The sequence below is a fragment of the Bombina bombina genome, chromosome 5 (genome assembly GCF_027579735.1).
Source record: "Bombina bombina isolate aBomBom1 chromosome 5, aBomBom1.pri, whole genome shotgun sequence".
Lineage (NCBI taxonomy): Eukaryota > Metazoa > Chordata > Amphibia > Anura > Bombinatoridae > Bombina > Bombina bombina.
Window position 1 is genome coordinate 679,548,509 of NC_069503.1, and position 24,038 is coordinate 679,572,546.

Sequence of the window (24,038 nt, forward strand, 5' to 3'; positions counted from 1 at the left end):
GTGTTGTAGGAGAGTGTGTGTGGTGTGTGTGGTGTTTGTGTGTGTTGTAGGAGAGTGTGTGTGTTGTAGGAGAGTGTATGTGTTGTAGGAGAGTGAGTGTGTTGTAGGAGAGTGAGTGTGTGTGTTGTAGGAGAGTGTGTGTTGTAGGAGAGTATGTGTGTGTGTGTTGTAGGAGAGTGTATGTGTGTGTGTGTGTGTGTGTGTGTTGTAGGAGAATGTGTGTGTGTGTGTGTGTATTAGGTGTGTGTTGTAGGAGACTGTGTGTGTATGTGTTGTAGGAGAGTGTGTGTGTGGGGGTTTTAGGAGAGTGTGTGTGTAGTAGGAAAGTGTGTAGTGTATGAATGTGTGTGCAAGTTTGACTACAATCAGGAATAAAGTATGCACACATTTTAGTCACTTTGCCAAATATTGCAGCTATCTTGTATATTACTTCAGACCAAGCATAAAAATAGGGTTGCAAAGGTATGAAGTATCATGGCACTGGATCTTGGGAACAAAAGTTTCAAGAACCCTGTACTAAAGTGTGCAGCTTTCCACGTAGAATGACAAAAGTATTTTGTTGAAATCAAAGTTACATACACTTTTCTCTGGATAAGATTTCTTGACCAAACATCCTTCCAGAGTGGGCAAAGAGAGTAACCACCCCTCTCTTTTATGGCATGTCATAAAATCCCTGAATCCTTCACTGAAATTGTAGAGAAGCTTATAACTTTTTGTTATGTTATCCAGTACATGTACCCATATACGCAATCCCCTTATGACATCATGAGGATTATTTTGATACCAAACATGGCATGTCTAGCATAAGAGGTGTTTTAAATGCATGATACCTAGAAAAATCTTATCTAATCCAACTCTAACCCTTAAATGCCCTAAGGCCTGCGTCTTGGTAGAGACACTGTTCTACGTCACTGTACATGTTTACACTGGCACTTCGCCCAGTCAATACCCAATAGTTTGTTAGGCCTGAAAACAGGTTTGAAAACCAGTGTGCTAAACCAAAACAGACCTTGGATGAGAGCAGGTAAAATAACCATCATTACTAGTCAGTTGATTATTTCACCTGTGCTCCAGTTCAGATAGCCTCAAAATATAGACGTTAGGGAGGACAGGTTTGGAAACCAGTGGTTTAGCATCATGGAGATCAGCCCTCAAGAAGTTGGCTCGTTTGATAAAAAAAAAAGTTAAGAGAGCCTGAGAAAGTTAATACTTTATGAAAACCATGGCAATAGTGTATGTATTCATAACATACTGCCTTTCTGCTACAGTTAGTTCTGATAGACTGCATCCTAACTATGCTTTTGTTTGGTATATTATTAAATTGTAGGGATGATAAGACAACCACTTGTAAGGTCCTGTGGCACTGGTGGTTGGTAAGTGTTTTTCTTTTAAGGTATCACTACAGTTTCTGTTTAGGTTGCCATGGAGATAAAGAAAAGCCAATACTATACAAAGACTTATCTATGTATTTAAAGGGATATGGTATATATGCACCCTATATTATCTAAAAGACGGGAGCTGAGACTTCCAGAAATGTAACACTAACGTTTTTTTCTTAAAGTCCTTAGAGTGCAGAAATCTCTGGGAGTTAAAGGGACATTATACACTAGATTTTTCTTTGCATAAATGTTTTGTAGATGATCCATTTATATAGCCTATACAGCTTTTTATTAAAAATAAAAAAAAGTATAGTTTTGCTTTATTTTTAATAACATTGAGCTGATTTTCAGACTCCTAACCAAGCCCCAAAGTTTTATGTGAATACTGATATATACCTACTCCAGCTTGCTCCTGTTTGTGTAAAGAGTCTTTTCATATGCAGAGGGAAGGAGAGTGTCTTCTTTTTTTGGTATGCAACCACTTTCAGTGGGCTTTCCAGCTACCTTTTCAACAGAGCTAAACTGGGAGCTTCTAAGTAAGTTTTTAAACAGTTTTATACTGGATTTTTAGATCAGTATTTGTACATATTCTACGTTATAGTAGTGTCTATTACATGCAGTTATGTGAAAAACATAATTTATGCTTACCTGATAAATTCCTTTCTTCTGTTGTGTGATCAGTCCACGGGTCATCATTACTTCTGGGATATAACTCCTCCCCAACAGGAAATGCAAGAGGATTCACCCAGCAGAGCTGCATATAGCTCCTCCCCTCTACGTCAGTCCCAGTCATTCGACCAAGAATCAACGAGAAAGGAGTAACCAAGGGTGAAGTGGTGACTGGAGTATAATTTAAAAGATATTTACCTGCCTTAAAAACAGGGCGGGCCGTGGACTGATCACACAACAGAAGAAAGGAATTTATCAGGTAAGCATAAATTATGTTTTCTTCTGTTATGTGTGATCAGTCCACGGGTCATCATTACTTCTGGGATACCAATACCAAAGCAAAAGTACACGGATGACGGGAGGGAAAGGCAGGCTCATTATACAGAAGGAACCACTGCCTGAAGAACCTTTCTCCCAAAAATAGCCTCCGAAGAAGCAAAAGTGTCAAATTTGTAAAATTTGGAAAAAGTATGAAGTGAAGACCAAGTTGCAGCCTTGCAAATCTGTTCAACAGAGGCCTCATTCTTAAAGGCCCAAGTGGAAGCCACAGCTCTAGTGGAGTGAGCTGTAATTCTTTCAGGAGGCTGCTGTCCAGCAGTCTCATAGGCTAAACGTATTATGCTACGAAGCCAAAAAGAGAGAGAGGTAGCAGAAGCTTTTTGACCTCTCCTCTGTCCAGAGTAAACGACAAACAAGGAAGAAGTTTGGCGAAAATCTTTAGTTGCCTGCAAGTAGAACTTGAGGGCACGAACTACATCCAGATTGTGTAAAAGACGTTCCTTCTTTGAAGAAGGATTTGGACACAAGGATGGGACAACAATCTCTTGATTGATGTTCCTGTTAGTGACTACCTTAGGTAAGAACCCAGGTTTAGTACGCAGAACTACCTTGTCTGAGTGAAAAATCAGATAAGGGGAATCACAATGTAAGGCTGATAACTCAGAGACTCTTCGAGCCGAGGAAATAGCCATTAAAAACAGAACTTTCCAAGATAACATTTTTATATCAATGGAATGAAGGGGTTCAAACGGAACACCCTGTAAAACGTTAAGAACTAAGTTTAAACTCCATGGTGGAGCAACAGCTTTAAACACAGGCTTGATCCTAGCTAAAGCCTGACAAAAGGACTGGACGTCTGGATTTTCTGACAGACGTCTGTGTAACAAGATGGACAGAGCTGAAATCTGTCCCTTTAATGAACTAGCTGATAAACCCTTTTCTAAACCTTCTTGTAGAAAAGACAGTATCCTAGCGATCCTAACCTTACTCCAGGAGTAACCTTTGGATTCGCACCAGTATAGGTATTTCCGCCATATTTTATGGTAAATCCTTCTGGTAACAGGCTTCCTAGCCTGAATTAGGGTATCAATAACCGACTCAGAAAAACCACGTTTTGATAAAATCAAGCGTTCAATTTCCAAGCAGTCAGCTTCAGAGAAGTTAGATTTTGATGTTTGAATGGACCCTGTATCAGAAGGTCCTGTCTTAGAGGTAGAGACCAAGGCGGACAGGATGACATGTCCACTAGATCTGCATACCAAGTCCTGCGTGGCCATGCAGGTGCTATTAGAATTACTGATGCTCTCTCCTGTTTGATTTCCTCAATCGAGGAAGCAGCGGGAAGGGTGGAAACACATAAGCCATCCTGAAGTTCCAAGGTGCTGTCAAAGCATCTATCAGAACTGCTCCCGGATCCCTGGATCTGGACCCGTAGCGAGGAAGTTTGGCGTTCTGGCGAGACGCCATGAGATCTATCTCTGGTTTGCCCCAACGTCGAAGTATTTGGGCAAAGACCTCCGGATGAAGTTCCCACTCCCCCGGATGAAAAGTCTGGCGACTCAAGAAATCCGCCTCCCAGTTCTCCACTCCCGGGATGTGGATTGCTGACAGGTGGCAAGAGTGAGACTCTGCCCAGCGAATTATCTTTGATACTTCCATCATTGCTAGGGAGCTTCTTGTCCCTCCCTGATGGTTGATGTAAGCTACAGTCGTGATGTTGTCCGACTGAAACCTGATGAACCCCCGAGTTGTTAACTGGGGCCAAGCCAGAAGGGCATTGAGAACTGCTCTCAATTCCAGAATGTTTATTGGAAGGAGACTCTCCTCCTGATTCCATAGTCCCTGAGCCTTCAGAGAATTCCAGACAGCGCCCCAACCTAGTAGGCTGGCGTCTGTTGTTACAATTGTCCAGTCTGGCCTGCTGAATGGCATCCCCCTGGACAGGTGTGGCCGATAAAGCCACCATAGAAGAGAATTTCTGGTCTCTTGATTCAGATTCAGAGTAGGGGACAAATCTGAGTAATCCCCATTCCACTGACTTAGCATGCATAATTGCAGCGGTCTGAGGTGTAGGCGTGCAAAAGGTACTATGTCCATTGCCGCTACCATTAAGCCGATCACCTCCATGCATTGAGCTACTGACGGGTGTTGAATGGAATGAAGGACGCGGCATGCATTTTGAAGCTTTGTTAACCTGTCTTCTGTCAGGTAAATCTTCATTTCTACAGAATCTATAAGAGTCCCCAAGAATGGAACTCTTGTGAGAGGAAAGAGAGAACTCTTCTTTTCGTTCACTTTCCATCCATGCGACCTTAGAAATGCCAGAACTAACTCTGTATGAGACTTGGCAGTTTGAAAGCTTGAAGCTTGAATTAGAATGTCGTCTAGGTACGGAGCTACCGAAATCCCTCGCGGTCTTAGTACCGCTAGAAGGGCACCCAGAACCTTTGTGAAGATTCTTGGAGCCGTAGCCAATCCGAATGGAAGAGCTACAAACTGGTAGTGCCTGTCTAAGAAGGCAAACCTTAGATACCGGTGATGATCTTTGTGGATCGGTATGTGAAGGTAAGCATCCTTTAAATCCACTGTGGTCATGTACTGACCCTCTTGGATCATGGGTAAGATTGTCCGAATAGTTTCCATTTTGAACGATGGAACTCTTAGGAATTTGTTTAGAGTCTTTAAATCTAAGATTGGCCTGAAAGTTCCCTCTTTTTTGGGAACCACAAACAGGTTTGAGTAGAACCCTTGTCCTTGTTCCGACCGCGGAACCGGATGGATCACTCCCATTAATAACAGATCTTGTACGCAGCGTAGAAACGCTTCTTTCTTTATCTGGTTTGTTGACAACCTTGACAGATGAAATCTCCCTCTTGGGGGAGATAATTTGAAGTCTAGAAGGTATCCCTGCGATATGATCTCTAGAGCCCAGGGATCCTGAACATCTCTTGCCCAGGCCTGGGCGAAGAGAGAGAGTCTGCCCCCCACTAGATCCGGTCCCGGATCGGGGGCTCTCGGTTCATGCTGTCTTTGGGGCAGCAGCAGGTTTCCTGGCCTGCTTGCTCTTGTTCCAGGACTGGTTAGGCTTCCAGCCTTGCCTGTAACGAGCAACAGCTCCTTCCTGTTTTGGTGCAGTGGAGGTTGATGCTGCTCCTGTTTTAAAGTTCCGAAAGGGACGAAAATTAGACTGTCTAGCCTTAGCTTTGGCTTTGTCTTGAGGTAGGGCGTGGCCCTTACCTCCTGTAATGTCAGCGATAATCTCTTTCAAACCGGGCCCAAATAAAGACTGCCCCTTGAAAGGTATATTAAGTAATTTGGACTTAGAAGTAACATCAGCTGACCAGGATTTTAGCCACAGCGCCCTACGTGCCTGTATGGCGAATCCTGAGTTCTTAGCCGTAAGTTTGGTTAAATGTACTACGGCCTCCGAAATGAAGGAATTAGCTAGTTTAAGGACTCTAAGCCTGTCCGTAATGTCGTCTAGCGTAGATGAACTAAGGTTCTCTTCAAGCGACTCAATCCAAAATGCTGCCGCAGCCGTAATCGGCGCGATACATGCAAGGGGTTGTAATATAAAACCTTGTTGAACAAACATTTTCTTAAGGTAACCCTCTAATTTTTTATCCATTGGATCTGAGAAAGCACAGCTATCCTCCACCGGGATAGTGGTACGCTTAGCTAAAGTAGAAACTGCTCCCTCCACCTTGGGGACCGTTTGCCATAAGTCCCGAGTGGTGGCGTCTATTGGAAACATCTTTCTAAATATTGGAGGGGGTGAGAACGGCACACCGGGTCTATCCCACTCCTTAGTAACAATTTCAGTTAGTCTCTTAGGTATAGGAAAAACGTCAGTACTCGCCGGTACCGCAAAGTATTTATCCAACCTACACAGTTTCTCTGGTATTGCAACGGTGTTACAATCGTTGAGAGCTGCTAAGACTTCCCCTAGTAATACACGGAGGTTCTCCAATTTAAATTTAAAATTTGAAATATCTGAGTCCAATCTGTTTGGATCAGAACCGTCACCCACAGAATGAAGCTCTCCGTCCTCATGCTCTGCGAGCTGTGACGCAGTATCAGACATGGCCCTAGCATTGTCAGCGCACTCTGTTCTCACCCCAGAGTGATCACGCTTGCCTCTTAGTTCTGGTAATTTAGACAAAACTTCAGTCATAACAGTAGCCATATCTTGTAATGTTATCTGTAATGGCCGCCCAGATGTACTAGGCGCCAAAATATCACGCACCTCCCGGGCGGGAGATGCAGGTACTGCCGCGTGAGGCGAGTTAGTCGGCATAACTCTCCCCTCGCTGTTTGGTGAAATTTGTTCACATTGTACAGATTGACTTTTATTTAAAGTAGCATCAATACAGTTAGTACATAAATTTCTATTGGGCTCCACCTTGGCATTGGAACAAATGACACAGATATCTTCCTCTGAGTCAGACATGTTTAACACACTAGCAAAAAACTTACAACTTGGTTATAATCTTTTTTAGCAAAAAACGTACTGTGCCTCAAAGAGGTACTAACGATTAAATGACAGTTGAAATAGTGAACTGAAAAACAGTTATAGCATCAAACTTTAAAACAACAAAACTTTTAGCAAAGGTTTGTTCCCATTAGTAAAATAACAATAATTAAATTTGACATAAAAAATACAAAGCAACGTTTTTATTCACAGTCACTATAAGAATTCTCACAGCTCTGCTGAGAGAATTTACCTCCCTTCAAAGAAGTTTGAAGACCCCTGAGATCTATCAGAGATGAACCGGATCATGCAGGAAAAATAAAAGTAACTGACTGGTATTTTTTGATGCGTAGCAAAGAGCGCCAAAACGGCCCCTCCCTCTCCCACACAGCAGTGAAGAGAAACGAAACTGTCACAAATAAAGCAAAAAAACTGCCAAGTGGAAAATAATGCCCAAATATTTATTCACACAGTACCTCAGCAATGTAAACGATTCTACATTCCAGCAAAAACGTTTAACATGATAAATAGTTATTAAAAAGGATTAGTGACCTTTAACAGAGTAGTTCCGGTGAAATACCATCCCCAGAATACTGAAGTGTATACATACATGTCATTTTAACGGTATGGCAGGATTTTCTCATCAATTCCATTCAGAAAATAAAAACTGCTACATACCTCAATGCAGATTCCTCTGCCCGCTGTCCCCTGATCTGAAGCCTTTACCTCCCTCAGATGGCCGAGAACAGCAATATGATCTTAACTACTCCGGTTAAAATCATAGTAAAAAAACTCTGACAGATTCTTCCTCAAACTCTGCCAGAGAAGTAATAACACGCTCCGGTGCTATTTTAAAATAACAAACTTTTGATTGAAGTCATAAAAACTAAGTATAATCACCATAGTCCTCTCACACATCCTATCTAGTCGTTGGGTGCAAGAGAATGACTGGGACTGACGTAGAGGGGAGGAGCTATATGCAGCTCTGCTGGGTGAATCCTCTTGCATTTCCTGTTGGGGAGGAGTTATATCCCAGAAGTAATGATGACCCGTGGACTGATCACACATAACAGAAGAAATAGGTGTATACTGTCCCTTTAAGAGGGTTTTTTTTTATTAAAGGAATAAACAAATACATTAAGAATGTTTCAGAAATATCAGTCAAAAACATAAATAGAAATAAGTATAAATATACAATATATACAGATTATACATAGAGAAAAAAATAAGAAAAAGGGTTCCAGAAAAGTAAAAAGATTTAAGGATTTAGAAATATAATACAATTTAAACCAATTAATATTTTTCATTTAAAAACCTTGTACCCAAGGCAGACAGACCACAGCAAAAGAACAATAGTGTTATCAAGTTCCTTAGTATATATCTGCTTCATAGTCAAACTAAATAAATGGCCAGTATTTTACTAATATGGAAATGGATCTTTAAGTGTTATGCTTACCTCATCACGAGCAACCAAGGTTATAAATGCACCTTGCTTAAAACATTCAATGGCTACACATTTGCCAATGCCACTGGATCCACCAGTCACCTAGGAGACAAAATCAAAAAAATGTTTGATATTAGAAGATCACTGTGTACAGGGAAACAAGCAATATTAAACAAACATTTTCTATCATGATTCATATAAAGCATACAATTAAAATAAAAAGTTTCTAATTTACTTCTACTATTAAGTTAAAGGGCCACAATAGTCGAAAAACTACATGCTCTAATCTGTCAGAGCATGTCATTTTACGACAATCGACCCTGCTTTACTATGTGTTTAACCTGCGCAAAGGGGTTAAGCAGAGAAGTGCTGCTCAAGCAGGTCCCAGGCAGAACCCGCCTCTGATCCAGTCAGCAGCCCTAGTCGCACAACTGAGATGTTTAACTAGCTCTTCTGATTGAAGCGTTAATGTGAAACAACTCTGTTTTTACAGATTAAAGAGCAATTTAATAAACAAAAATAGCTTAAGAGGCTAAAACAAAAATGATTCTAATATTTATATAGTAGTATAATACATATATTAAATAACATCAAAGCAGTCATAGTTATTACAACAAAATAACCTGATCTAGGATGTATAGCAATATATACCAGACTTTTAATATTGGGTATTAATCTTTTTCCGCTTCTAGCTCAAATATTACTTTAAGAGTATAATACACTGCTTTGTTTAGGCGTTTTTAATAGAATGTTTGTATGCAGGACCGGATAGAATTCATTAAATAAAAATATATAAAATTGTATGGATGAACAATAAAAGATATAAATTAGGCGGAGTCGCTATCAGAGGGCAACAGACGTGTTTCTCAGAGCTCCCGCTTGTGTAACTAATAATTTTTAACTTACAGCAAATATTTCTAAAATCTGGCATATTGAACTTATGCAGCTTCATCTTCGAAGGTTCCCGATTCAAGAGACACCAAGTTTATACAGCTGAGCGGGAGCTACGATGCAACACTTCTACATGATGCGGCCCTGATCTCGGGAGCCATTGCACTGCCCTTACTGTTCGGCTATTCTATCTGACTCAGTGGAAGTGCACTGTCGTAGTGCCTACATATACAGCGACTGATTATACAAGCCACACAAGCCTCACTCGTAAATCTTTTATAGCTATTCTTAAGAGGAGCACGACAGGCATAAACCTTACTAATCCCAGAGATCAGGGCGGCGGATCCCCTTCCCCACTTCAACTTACTACGGGACTAAAGCGCTACCGTGAGAGGGAAATAGTAAAAAATCAACATCAAGATTCATTTGGGCACCCAGGTGGCGTTGCTGTGTGTGGATTTCTACACTCCCTATATATCACTCGGCTGCCAAAACATGGACCACCTAGACAGATGGGAGACCAGGGTGACGCAGTCATTAGATAACTGCTTTACCTGCCTGAAGCGGGAACTTTACATTTTAATGGATTTGGCAGTGAGGGAGCCACTCCATAACGAGAGCCTTCCGCCGCCTCACAATGTAAGCCTGAAGCAATTACAAAAGGGGTAATGTCTTGGAGGGGACCATGGATAGCAGCCCATCGATCGCTACATCGGGGCAAGATCGTCATCATGCGGCAAAGCTACAACTCCTGGGTACATTCATTACATCCAATCCTACAGCAGATAGAGAAGGTATCATGACAGTGATCGACTCTCCCCAAACTGCACAACTAAGCAACCCTGCCATCAAGCCCACTAACAGAGGTACCCCAGAGAAACTACAGAGTATATGCAGAAATACCGGTCTCAATTTACTGGCAACAGAGCCCTCCCACAATGAGGAACTAGTTGACAGAAAGCGACCATCCAGAAAACGACTACAGCTTGGGGAGTCTTTGGTCCACCTCGGGACGGGCCTCAAATAAGTATGCTGTGAACCGGAGCTAGTTGGAAGAGGAGACACGGAGGGCCGGCATCTCCTAATTTCGCCGCAGAGTGAGAGCTATGGCATTGTTGGATGCATGTTTCTTCCGGATTCATCTTCCCATACTGTAGCCAGTGTTCTGCCACTGGGACATCCTAGAGCCTCAGAGAGAGGGAGTCGGTTAACTGTAAGTAATCCAGAGTGGCTGGGAACAGAGACACAGCTGTATCTTAGCGAACTTAAAAAACAAAAAAGCAAAGAAACTGACTAATTGGGGCCTCTCTTAGGCCTTCCCCCCTACCGAAGACAACTCAGAAACCCTGGCATTTTGCAATTCTTAGATCCCTGAGAGGCAGACTTGGTCCGATAACATAATAATCAGTCTATTGCCACCCAGTACTGAACTTGGTTATATCACATGCCCATTTATCTGCTCACAGTTTTTTTTAGCATAATTCAAGTATGTTAGTTAGTATGTTTGTATGTTTTGCATATATAATAGACATATCTATTGCTTGTACTCATAGCCCACATCAGATTTATGTAGGAGCCCAATGTTACTTATGTAAAAGCTTGCACCCTATTACTAGTTAGAGTAGGGGATACGGCCTGTTCTGATGTTGTGCCCACTCTTGATTAATGCCCTCTCTTATTTTAGCTTACAAGTGTCTTGTACTGTTCACTATCCATTACAGGGTCCAGAGCTATTTTAGAGATCTAAAAGGTCTAGATAACAGCACTTATACTCCCACTTAAGGCTAGAATGGTATGTTACAATGCAGATACTTTAGGACCCTATATTTGATTTTGATATCATAAAGCAATGCCCTTACAATGATCAGTCTATGATTGCTAGCCTCCCCAACTACTTTTTCTATCATCTTTAGGATTTGTATTTATATTGCCCATATTCCTCAGATACCATGTATCCCATTATTCTTAGTCCTAACATTATGTACTGGGCATGTCAGTTTTCTATTTGGTAGTAACCAGTTCTTCAGGTTACCGTTACAACTTTTGTGTTCGTTTTTAATATACCACTTTTCGTTAAGTTGTTGGGGGTAGCTCTAGAGGGATACTTTTAATGCTTATGTTTATAATATGTGATACTAAGCAATGATATTCCACATGTGGTTTAAAATGTTTAAAATGTTACAAGTTAATAACTTAATTACAGGTCCATTGGACTAGTCGATAAATAGTTAGGCCTCACAAAACTAATCATCCTTTAGTATAGTTTAAAGAAAACTTTGTACGCCACTAAATTATATAATCTAGTTCTATCTTATATTATTGTTACAGTTGTCTGATAAACTACTGTGTCTCCCAAAGTCTATGTGATACCTAGTTTTCTTATGACACGACTTTCTTTGTGATCACATGGACTTTACACATAGTGTTACTAGGATATAACTTAGTCTGCTAGATCTGCTCCTACACAGAGTATACCTGATTAGTCCCTAACATTTAAGTATTATATAGACGAGGCTCCCTAGTAAGCTTAGCTATATATTATATTATACATATTTATACATGCCCTTCATCTGATAGAACAGAAGCTCTATGTCACATTGTACCTTATTCTGCCTGATGGCAGAGTGGGGATAATTTAACATATTAATAATTTGACTATAGACATATTGGACTAGTCAAAAAGTATTTATCTCTAACAAACCTACTCATCTTAAGGTTTAGCTTAAAGAAACAATTATGCGCCGTTTTTGCATATAACCTAGGGTCCACCTATTGGTGTTACAGGCATTTTGCTACCCACTTACCTCTTAATGCTCATGATATAACACACATATATGCTATTTAGGTATATGACCTATTACATGATATTGAGATTATCCCCTACTTTGTAGTTTAGCAGCTATATCTCTATTTAGAGACCTTTATATGTTACTATAATGGCCCAATTACTCCTCTTCCCATTTATCTGCCCTTGCTCTAGTACTAATAATTATTACAGAGCTACTTTCCCTGTCCTAATACAGTAGCTGGAATAGGACATACTTATCCCTACCCAATTTATTATGGAATATCCAACTACGCCCTAAATTTTCTCTAATATTAGAATATATAACTCCTCTTAATAGCACCAACTGATATGTCCAACATAACTCCCCTGTTAGAAAATTCCCATCAATACACCCACAAATCCCGTCTTACTCCATATCATATGGCCCACATTTAAGCTACCCTTTAACTACCTCCCTGACAACAAGTCAGTTGAAGTTTAACCATAATTCACATGACACTCTCTTATTTTGCTCCGCCCCTCCAATCTCTCCCCTACTTAATGAGAGCAGCTCTTGCCTGCTGACTATCCCCCCCCCCCCCCCCACATTTTCAAATCTGGTCGAAGAGTGACCATTTCAAAAGCTAATTTCCTCTTTATAGTTTAATTTAGTTTCAGTTTTGAGGAATCAATTGTAGACATAATATAAAATAGAGGTTCAAAATGCTAACTCATAATAATATACCGTGTTGCTTTATATTTGTTAAAAGCTTATTGTAAGAGTAATTTTCTCTTGATTGTTTGTATTCTATAATGTTACAATGGATGCTGTATAATGCGCACAACCTCAATAAAAAAAATAATGTTAAAAAAAAAAAAAAAAAGATATAAATTAATTACTACTGCACTTGCAAATTGTTCATTAGAAAAACTAAAACAACATGGTGTCTTTATCATGATCAGTTAATGTTATGGCCCTTGAAATCTAATTGGCAATTAAAGAAGCTGGATAGATTTCTTACTGCTGTGTGTTAATTAAAGCAAGTACAAACTAAACTAAATTGTTAAATCTGTTCCAATTTTGCCAAAATTCACTTGGAACTGATCTAGTTTCCCCATAGAGAAACAAAAATTAGGAGGTCTGTCCTGATCCATCCTCATATTCTCCTAATTCTGACAATGTGATTTATGGGAGCCAGCACAAGTCCTGCTATATTGTGCATGCAGAGTACAGATCACACCTGGCCATGCCAACAACATGGTCTTAAAATGTGTCCTGGAAAATGGCTGAGTAAAAAGAAAATTTATGCTTATCTGATAAATTTGTTTCTTTTTAGACACGATGAGTCCACGGATTTCATCCTTACTTGTGGGATATTCACCTCCTGGTCAGCAGGAGGAGGCAAAGAGCACCACAGCAGAGCTGCTATATATAGCTCCTCCCTTCCCTCCTACTCCAGTCATTCGACCGAAGTTTAGGGAGAGAAAGGAAAAGCCAAAGGTGCAGAGGTGTCTTTAGTATACAAAAATTAATAACCTGTCTCAGAGAACAGGGTGGGCCGTGGACTCATAGTGTCTAAATAGAAACAAATTTATCAGGTAAGCATAAATTTTCTTTTCTTTTTAAAGACACAATGAGTCCACGGATTTCATCCTTACTTGTGGGATACAATACCAAAGCTAGAGTACATAGATGATAAGGAAGGGACAAGACAGGGACCTTAAACGGAAGGCACCACTGCTTGAAAAACCTTTCTCCCAAAAACAGCCGAGGCAAAAGTATCAAATTTGTAAAATTCAGAAAAAATTTAGAAGAGAGGACCAAGTTGCAACCTTGCAAATCTGTTCTACAGAAGCTTCATTTTGGAATGCTCATGAGGAAGCAACAGCCCTAGCGGAATGAGCAGTAACTCTTTCAGGAGGCTGCTGTCCAGCAGTCTCATATGCAAAGCGGATAATACTCCTCAACCAAAGAGAAAGAGGTAGCCGTAGCTTTCTGACCCCTACTTTTTCCAGAAAAAACTACAAACAATGAATAAGACTGACGAAAGTCTTCAGTCACTTGTAAGTAAAACGTCAAAGCACTGACTACACCCAAATTATGTAGAAGTCTCTCCTGCTGAGAGGAAGGAGTAGGACGCAAGGAAGGAACAACAATCTCCTGATCAATATTCCTGTTTGAAACAACCCTAGGAAGGAACCCTAGGTTAGAACGTAAAACAACTTCATCCGAATGAAAATAAGGTAAGGAGAATTGGGTTGTAATGCCGAAAGTTCAGACACTCTTCGAGCTGAAGAAACGGCAACAAGAAATAAAAACTTTCCAAGATAACAACTTAATATCTAAGGAATGCATAGACTCAAACGGAACCCCGTGAAGAACTTTAAGAACTAAATTCAGACTCCATGGAGGAGTAATTGAATTAAACACAGGCCTGATCGTAACCAAAGCCTGACAAAAGAATTGAACGTCTGGAACATCCGCCAGACATTTGCACAACAAAAAAGATAAGGCAGAGATCTGACCCTTTAGGGAACCTGCCGAGAAACACTTCTCCAATCCTTCTTGGAGAAAAGACAAAATTCTGGGAATCCTAACTCCACTCCATGAGTAGGTCTTGGATTCACACCAAGAAAGAAATTTACGCCATATCTTATGGTAAACCTTTCTAGTTACAGGCTTACGCGCCTGAATCAAGGTCTCTATGACCGAATCAGAAACATCCCGCTTGGATAAAATTAAGCGTTCAATCTCCAAGCAGTCAGTTTCAGAGAAACTAGCTCTGGGTAAAGGAAGGACCCTAGAATGAGAAGGTCTTTCCTCAACAGAAGTTTCCAAGGGGGCAGTGATGACATCTCCACCAGATCTGCCTACCAAATCCTTCAAGGCCACAAAGGAACAATGAGGATCACTGATACCCTTTCCTGTTTGATTCGAGCAATGACTCGAGGAACAAGCCAAATGGAGGAAATAGGTATGCAAGATAGAACGACCAAGGAACCGCCAGAGCATCTATCAGTTCTGCCTGAGGATCCCTAGACCTCAACCCATATCTCGGGAGCTTGGCATTCTGACGAAATGCCATGAGATCCACCTCCGGCCAACCCCATTTGAGAATCAGGTTGAAAAACATTTCTGGATGAAAAATCTGTCTGCTCAAAAAGTCTGCCTCCCAGTTATCCACCCCTGGGATATGGATCGCTGACAGATGGCAAAAATGGGCCTCCACCCACCGAATAATCTTGGCAACCTCTGTCCTCGCTAAGGAACTCCTCGTTCCTCCTTGATGAATGGTGAAAGCCACTGACGTCATTTTGATCCACTGGAACCTGATAAACTGGACCGAGGCTAACTGAGGCCAGGCCAGAAAAAACATGGTAGATCGTTCTCAGCTCCAGAATGTTTATAGGAATATAAGACTCTGGTTGAGTCCAAACCCCCTGAGCCCACAGGGAGCCCCAGACTGCTCCCCACCCTAGAAGGCAGGTAGCGTCTGTTGACACAAGTACCCAAGGTGGTCTGCGAAAGCAGGTTCCCTGGGAGAGATAATCCAGAGACAACCACCATTGAAGAGAATCCCTTGTCTCCTGCTCCAGTAGTATTCGAGGAGACAAATCTGTATAATCTCTGATCCATTGCAAGAGCATGCTTAACTGCCGAGGTCTGAGATGGAACCGAACAAAAGGGATGATGTGCATTGCCATCACGATCAGCTCCATGCACTGAGCCACTGAAGGCCAAGGAATGGACTGAACGACTAAACAAGTATCGATAATCTCTAATTTCCTGACATTCCGTCAGAAAAATCTAATTGATATGGAATCTAGAATGGTTCCCAAAAAAACAAAACAAAAAAAACAAAAACGTACCCCTGTACATGGGACTAAGGAACTCTTTTCCAAATTCACCGTAAGACCACGGGAAGGATAATACCAAATCCGTGTGAATGACACATGAAAGCACGCGTCCTTAAAATCCATAGTTGTCATAAATTGACCCTCTTGGATCAAGGGAAAAATGGAACGAATAGTTGCCCTCTTGAAGGATGGTACACTAAGAAAATCTTGTAGGAAATTCCGAAAACTGTGGCAAGACCTAAAGAAGAGCCACAAACTAGAAATATTTGTCCAGAAAGGCAAACCAAAGGAACTAGTCCTTTAAACTTGCAAAAAAATTGATCCTCCTGGATCACAGGAAGGATGGTACGAATAGATGCCACCTAGAAGGATGGTAATGTCTTAGATTGCATAAATCTAAAATTAGTCTGAAGGTTCCCTTCTTTTGGGAATCCCAACCAGATTGAAATAAATCTCAGACCCTGTTCCTGAACTGGAGATATCACTCCCAGGCGGGAGAGGACTCCCACCTAATGAAAAGAACACAGCCTCTATCGGGTTCCAGATAAAGATAGATATATATATACACACACACATTGGATACCCGTAAAGTACGGTAAAACACCCATAAGGGTCTCAAGGCGCTACTCATGTTATTGACCTTACTAGAGACCAAACCTGCAACCCTTGGGTTGTTACAGAGCTCAGCCACAGTGTCCTAGTATGCTGAGCTATATGTCCTAGGCACTATCTGTCTGAAGAGAACCAGACAACGTATGAGCTAGTATGCTGCCATAAAAGGTAGTATTACTAACCTGGAACAAACCCACTACCCCAATATCTATGGGATCCTGAAAGGGAATAGCTATCCTCTATAGGGATAGAAGTCTCCTGGTCATTATGGAATTGTCTTCCAAGACTCCTTGAGAGGTCTTCTACTAACAACCGCTCAGTCAATATAGAAAATGTGAATAAAAGGGTAATACCCTTTCACTTACATCTCTTAGTACCACTTCATGGTACCAGAACAAATAAACAATGACCGAAATGTCGTTCCAGAGTAGCTAAAAAACTCCTTAGTAATAACCGGAGCAGAGTTAGCTTAAACCTGAAAATATTACTTCAGTATCAGCGTGAGGAATCATACCGCCAGGACTGAAATTTTACCACCGAAGTATCCCCTTCCTCATGTAACTTGGAGGAAACCTCTAAGGTAGTAATCTACAATGACAGAAACCTCACTCACTGAATATTTAGTCTTCCTCTTGCGCTCTCCCTGCAGCATGGGAAAATCCGACAACACACCTGACAAGCACAGAGGAAAACGATGTCTTGCAAGATAACCCCAAGAGGAGTCGTGAAGGAAGCGCAGTGCACTGGATGAATGGACGATAAGTTTTTAGAACACTTGAGGAGAAAGCTGCAGAAAAATGGAACATTGTCAGAATACTTCTGAAACATCCGAGGCAATGTTGGCTCTGAAATTTTTATTTTTTATTTTTTTTACTATAAAAGGAAAAAACAAAAAAAGAACTCTTAATACATGGGAAACAAACTCCTTTAGTCGTTCCACAAAAGTATCAAGAAATAACGAGTAAATAACATCCTTTTATGAGATAAAATTGAATATCATAATAAAAATTACTTTAAATGATAAAGAGAACGTCCTAACTGTGGTCCCTTAATATTGGAAATATTAATTAATATGACGAAGAGCCTCGTGGACCATCAAAAATCACCATTTGTCTATCAAAAATGGATAGTACTGCGTCTTTAAATTTGAAATACACTGCTTAATTTCCACAAATAAAGGATTCATCAACTTATATTATATTGAATCCTCAGATCACAACTAAACAGAAAAATATTCCTATCTACAGATGGAACACTAACAAATAGTAGTCCCTCTGAAAGCAGTTCTGAATACTGCGAGAAAAGCCTCTCTGCTGCATAACATAGCACAACAGAGAAGGCATCTGGAACTATACCAATGTTAATTCTACACTTAGTTCTATTTATTTAATATTGTATTAAAGCTTCTCTGCTGAGAGACATAAAGCAGCAGAGAAGGCCTCCGGACTACCCAAATACCTATATTATACTGAGTGGGGAGCCTCTCTGCTGAATGATCACAACTCAACAGAGAAGGCATACAGACTACCCATCAACTTTTCATTTTGTTTTTAAACCGATTTAGAAGCCTCCCTGCTGTAATAGCCTAACGCAGCAGAGAAGGCATCCGTACTACAGAAATTACCCCTATACACAGGAAATGTGTGTAAAGACAATGGCGCATATCGCAGCTCCGCCCATCGTGGGCGTATCCAGCTAAACCTCCTCGGCGGATAAATTGTACAAAATGGAACCGTCAGAGGACTTAAAGCACCACCTGGTAATAGATAAACAGAACTCCCGGCTACTAAAATAAAGGAAGCCAACAGGAGAAATAGTCGCGCAAACAATGGCGCCTAACATTAGCTCCGCCAATCATGGGCGTATCTAGCTAAACTTCCTCGGTAGATAACTTGTATAAGATGGAACCATCAGAGGACTTAAAAGCACAAACTGGCAATAGATAAACATAACTCCCGGCTAGTAAAATAAGGAAACCAACGGGAGAAATAGTCACGCAAACAATGGCGTCTATCATTAGCTCCGCCCATCGTGGGCGTATCCAGCTAAAGTTCCTCGGCGGCTAAAATGTATAACATGGAGCCGTCAGAAGACTTAAGGCACAAACTCGCAATAAATAAACAGAGCTCCTGGTCATTAAGTAAAGGAAGCCAATATAGTTGCACCAAGCACACATAGCCCTAGACATGTACCCCATCATGTGTTAACAGGCTAAAACTCCCAGACGGCTGCTAAGGAAAACAAGCCGTTGGGAGTCTAAATAAAAACAGAGCCACTTCTCCACGTCCTCCAGTGCCACTAGTTCCCATTGCTCTAAAGCCACCAAGTGCTCTACTTTAGAGACTGATAAGGACTACGGTTACACCCTAGACAAAACAGCACACTCTGGCACTGTTTAAAAATAAAAAACTCTTGATTGAAGAATCAAAAACTAACACCTCACTTTGCCATCTCCTATCACTAACGTAGGCAAAGAGAATGACTGGAGTGGGAGGGAAGGGAGGAGCTATATATAGCAGCTCTGCTGTGGTGCTCTTTGCCTCTTCCTGCTGACCAGGAGGTGAATATCCCACAAGTAAGGATGAAATCCGTGGACTCATCGTGTCTTTAAAAAGAAAAGTGGTGATGCTTATGTCAGCAAGCTCCAGTTAAAATGTATTTTTAATACTGGTTTTTCACATCCACAATCTTTTTATTTCTTTAAGCAGTGGTGGCTTTATGTAATCAAGTGCTAAAGTATAAGCTTCAACTCAGGTTGCAACCTCATACATCAATGTAAACGTTAAGTAAGCAGAGCTGACAGATACACATTATAATTCTGTCTAGGTAACGGATATCTGTGTTTTGTTTGTCAAAGGGAGAATTCTAAAGCACTGAAATACATTTCAAGGTGATAAACAAAATATGATACTATGAGGCCAGGCACAAATAAAGTCTTACCAGTTTAACATGCATCAGTGACCCTATAAGTGAACTGACATTCTATGTTTCTATAAGTTTTTATGGGGGGGGGGGGATTAAGTTAAACATGTTCAATCATATGTTTTAAGAGATAATGCTATACACATAACAAAATATAATAGTGATCTGGAGTTAAGAAAATGTATAGTGATCTCACAATGTCCATTCAATAACCTTATAGTCTACAGAGGGCGGCTTCTGTTCCATTGCTAAAGCAAGGAGTATAAATGTAATGCCCCCTTCATAGATGAAAACGGGCCCCTTTAAAAAAGGAGCCATATAAACAGTTTCAGTTTAACATGAGATTCCAAAAATGTAAATACTGGTTTATCATTTAAACTGGTGGTCCTCTGAACTAATTTTTTGAGCTCCCAAAAAAAAAAAAATAGCTCTAAGAATATGTGCCGGGTCAGTCCATCTCAAGTGGTCCAATAATTGTAAAGTTGATTGCTTGACCAATTATAATTTTCCTAATTTTGTTTGTGTTTACCTCAATGTATTGGTATTTCAAAACCACCATGTTTTAATTTTACCTAGTTTAACCACATCGGCCATTGTGTCATGGTGCAAATTTTGGTTAACCCCTTGAGTGCTAACGACGGCTCTGAGCCGTCGCTAGCACTCTCCCACCTTGACGTCACCGCGCAACTTGACGTCACTAGCACTCTCCCACCTTGAGGGAGATCTGGGGGCTCCCACCCACTCCTACACCAGCGATCGGGCCTATAAAGTGACAGGCATCGCTGGGGCTTCACGTTTTGCGCGGTGATGTCACCGTGCAATGGCGCGGTGACGTCACCGCGCAATGATGTGATGACGTCACCGCGCAATGAGGTGATGACGTCACCGCGCAACTTGACGTCACTAGCACTCTCCCACCTTGAGGGAGATCTGGGGCTCCCACCCACTCCTACACCGGCGATCGGGCCTGTAAAGTGACAGGCATCGCTGGGGCTTCACGTCACGTGCAATGACGTCACCGCAACTTTATTGAAAGTTTACATTAAGTATAGGGAAAGGAGGCATGCTGCTTAGAAGCCTGTATCTCAGGCATCTAAGCAGCTACAGACCCCAAAGACCCACCATTGGAAAGGTAATCGCCTAACCTTTCCAACGGTAGAAGTCTTGGGGATCTGAGGAAAAAATAAAAAATAAAGTATATATATATATATATATATATATATATATATATATATATATATATATATATATATATATATATATATATATATATATATATATATATATATATATATATATATATATATATATATATATATACACACACACACACAGAGAAATGCACTCACAGGAACGAACAACCAGCTCAATACCATTGTTAGCCTGTTCTATGGCGATTTACCACCTGGGTGCAACTTCTTTTAGCCCAGCAATGCTTTTCACAGAGTAGAATTTTCCTGTAGTATATCAGTCTGATCCCGCCTATTACGGTCAGTCCAGCGCCGAAATACCAGGCAATTCCTCTCTGAACAAGGAACAAAGCAACCCCAGACGAAAGGGGAAACCAGACGTGGACTCCTTGCTCAGTGTGCTTAGAGGAATACTGCTACACCTCACTGACGAGGCCCAATGAAGGCCGAAACGATCGTCTGGGGTTGCTTTGTTCCTTGTTCAGAGAGGAATTGCCTGGTATTTCGGTGCTGGACTGACCGTGATAGGCGGGATCAGACTGATATACTACAGGAAAGTTCTACTCTGTGAAAAGCATTGCTGGGCTAAAAGAAGTTGCACCCAGGTGGTAAATCGCCATAGAACAGGCTAACAATGGTATTGAGCTGGTTGTTCGTTCCTGTGAGTGCATTTCTCTCTGTGTGTATTTAGTCTCCCTATGGGAAAAAGGGGAAACCAGACGTGGACTCCTTGCTCAGTGTGCTTAGAGGAATACTGCTACACCTCACTGACGAGGCCCAATGAAGGCCGAAACGATCGTCTGGGGTTGCTTTGTTCCTTGTTCAGAGAGGAATTGCCTGGTATTTCGGTGCTGGACTGACCGTGATAGGCGGGATCAGACTGATATACTACAGGAAAGTTCTACTCTGTGAAAAGCATTGCTGGGCTAAAAGAAGTTGCACCCAGGTGGTAAATCGCCATAGAACAGGCTAACAATGGTATTGAGCTGGTTGTTCGTTCCTGTGAGTGCATTTCTCTCTGTGTATATATATATATATATATATATATATATATATATAAAATATATATATATATATATATATATATATATATATATATATATATATATATATATATATATATATATATATATATATATATATATATATATATAAATAAAGGGACACTCAGGTCAAATTAAATTTTCATTATTCAGATACAGCATGTAATTTTAAACAACTTTCCAATTTACTTCCATTAAAAAAATGTGCCCATTCTTTTATATTTACACTTTGAGTCACCAGCTCCTACTGAGCATGTGCAAGAATTCACAGACTATACGTATATGTATTCATGATTGGCTGATTACTATCACATGGTACAGGGGGAGTGGAAATATACATAACTTTAAAATTTGTTAGAAAAAAAATCTACAGCTCATTTGAAATTCAGAGTAAATGCTATTGTATTGTCTTGCATTTGTTGATTATGCAAATCTACTGTGTTTACTGGTCCTTTAAAAAATTAAAAATAAATCAGCTTAGCACCCAGGTGGGAAATTGCTTAGCAATCAAAGGGTTAAACAGATTTTTATGGAAACCTCAATGTCATGACAAAGATCACTGAAAGTTCCACTTTTAGGGTGGAGAACTCATCCCTAGGGAGAACGACAGTGAGCATATCTGCTCTGTAAGTCAATCATAAAACATTACCGTAAAATATACTGTTCATTTTTATTATGCTTAAAATTACATCTGTTCATTTCTCAAAATGTATGAATAATGTGCAAAATGTTCATATATGTACATTGGAATGTGTTCTAAGATCAGTGTTTGTTCCAAAAAGCTAGGACCATCCTGAGCCGAGATAATTTCCATAAAAACCATTTGTATATCCAGATTTAGTTGGGTGCCATGACAAATTATGCTGTTGAAATGGGGGCCCCACCAAAGTCTTTGCCCAGGGGCCCACTGAGGTCTAGTTAGGCCCCTGCGTGTACACCAAGTTGACCGAAAAGTTAGCACTAAAGCAGTGATACATTTGATGTCTTGAGATTCATTTAAATTTCATTTTTATGTATATAGGTCTCAATCTGGCCTACTAGAGTTACTTGAGGACAAGAACTGAGAAACACTGCTCTTCAATACAAGTGAATCACCAAAGAATTGCAAGAAGCTTAAAAGGGACAGTAGAGACATTGCAATTACAAGACATTTTTGTTACTATAGAACAGAGGTGTCAAGTCAAACTCATTTGAGTCGCGGCCATTTAACATACAGGTATAACTCTCGTGGGCCGCACACTATCTACATATCTTGTCATTGCTAAACAAAGCACTGGCGTTTGATATAACTGTATACATTTGAAAAGATTGTGTTCTGTAGTTAAATTACTCTGGCTTGATGAAATGTGCTCTAATGCTTTTAAGAAGGTGACACACGCTCCATCAGGTTGCTCTCCCACAGAGTCTGTGCTATTTTTTTCTATAGCAGCCCTGTTCCGGGCGCACTCGCAGTTTAGCATACGCATAGTACAACGTTTCCTCTGCACTATAAATAGTGGATCACAATTCTGTCGGCATAGTGACCCACTGTTTATATAGTGATCGACATATACCTGTTGTATAGAATATAAAATATATATTTAGCAAATATAAAAGTATGTGATTTTAGTTAAAGACAAAATTATGGAAAGGAATAGAGAGAAATGATGCGGGAAATCAGTGCTGCCAAAGTAATGAACACATATAAAGAAGTGCTGCATGTGTCAAATAAATCATTATGCACTTATCTGTGTTTGCCTTTTTCTTTTTAATAACAATGTTACTCGTTAAAGACTGAGGGGTTTTAACGTATGAGCATCCCTAACAGTAAGCGCACTCGCTCTAAGTAATAAGCATATTATAAATTATTTTTCATGGAGGTGGTGTGGGCCGCACAAAATTAGGTTGAGTGGCGCATGAGGCCCACGGGCCGCCAGTTTGACACCCTGCTATAGAACAATACATAAATCAAATCTTAACTTTTCTCCTCAGAGAACAAGGCTAGTTATGGTCATAAAGTTAGTTTTGCATTGCTTTGCGGTAGGTAACAGTTAGAGCCAATTAGAGACATATGTAGCAGAGTTAGCCTTGAGATGTCAGCAAGGTGGAGTTAAATTCTGGGAATGAGAAACTGGCACTAAATTACATAAAAAGGGAGCAAAATAAATAGCAAAAGTATTTTGTAAAGTTGTTTCCTTTATGCATAACTAAACATTGTATATACTAATCTCAGTGTCTACTATCCGTTTAAAAGGTTGCATATTACTGAATAAAGGCGCTCAAAAGTAACCTTTTGCTACAAATCATGGTAGTTTTTTGTTTTGAGAATTTGTGAGGCTATTGTGCAGCCACCACAAAAAAAAAAAGTTACAAACCAGAACATTTGAACATTTCAATAAAAAAATAAAAATAACTTAGGGCTAGATTTATTAACGCTGAGGCGGACAGGGGCGCGTATACGTGCCCCTGTACGCCTCAGCTCGCCTGTGGCGGGGCGAAATTACCCGCAGGTATTCACCATTGCACACGAGCGC

At 40.5% G+C, this 24,038-nt stretch overlaps 1 protein-coding gene across 1 annotated transcript in view; it reads right to left on the reverse strand.

The window, feature by feature from the left end:
- The window catches only part of KDSR (3-ketodihydrosphingosine reductase), a gene marked incomplete in the record, with an annotated part of 318,051 nt that overhangs the window by 280,107 nt on the left and 13,906 nt on the right, over nt 1-24,038 (reverse strand). The window contains 1 exon segment of the mRNA XM_053714642.1: nt 8,255-8,344. Coding sequence (XP_053570617.1) covers nt 8,255-8,344 — 90 coding nt within the window.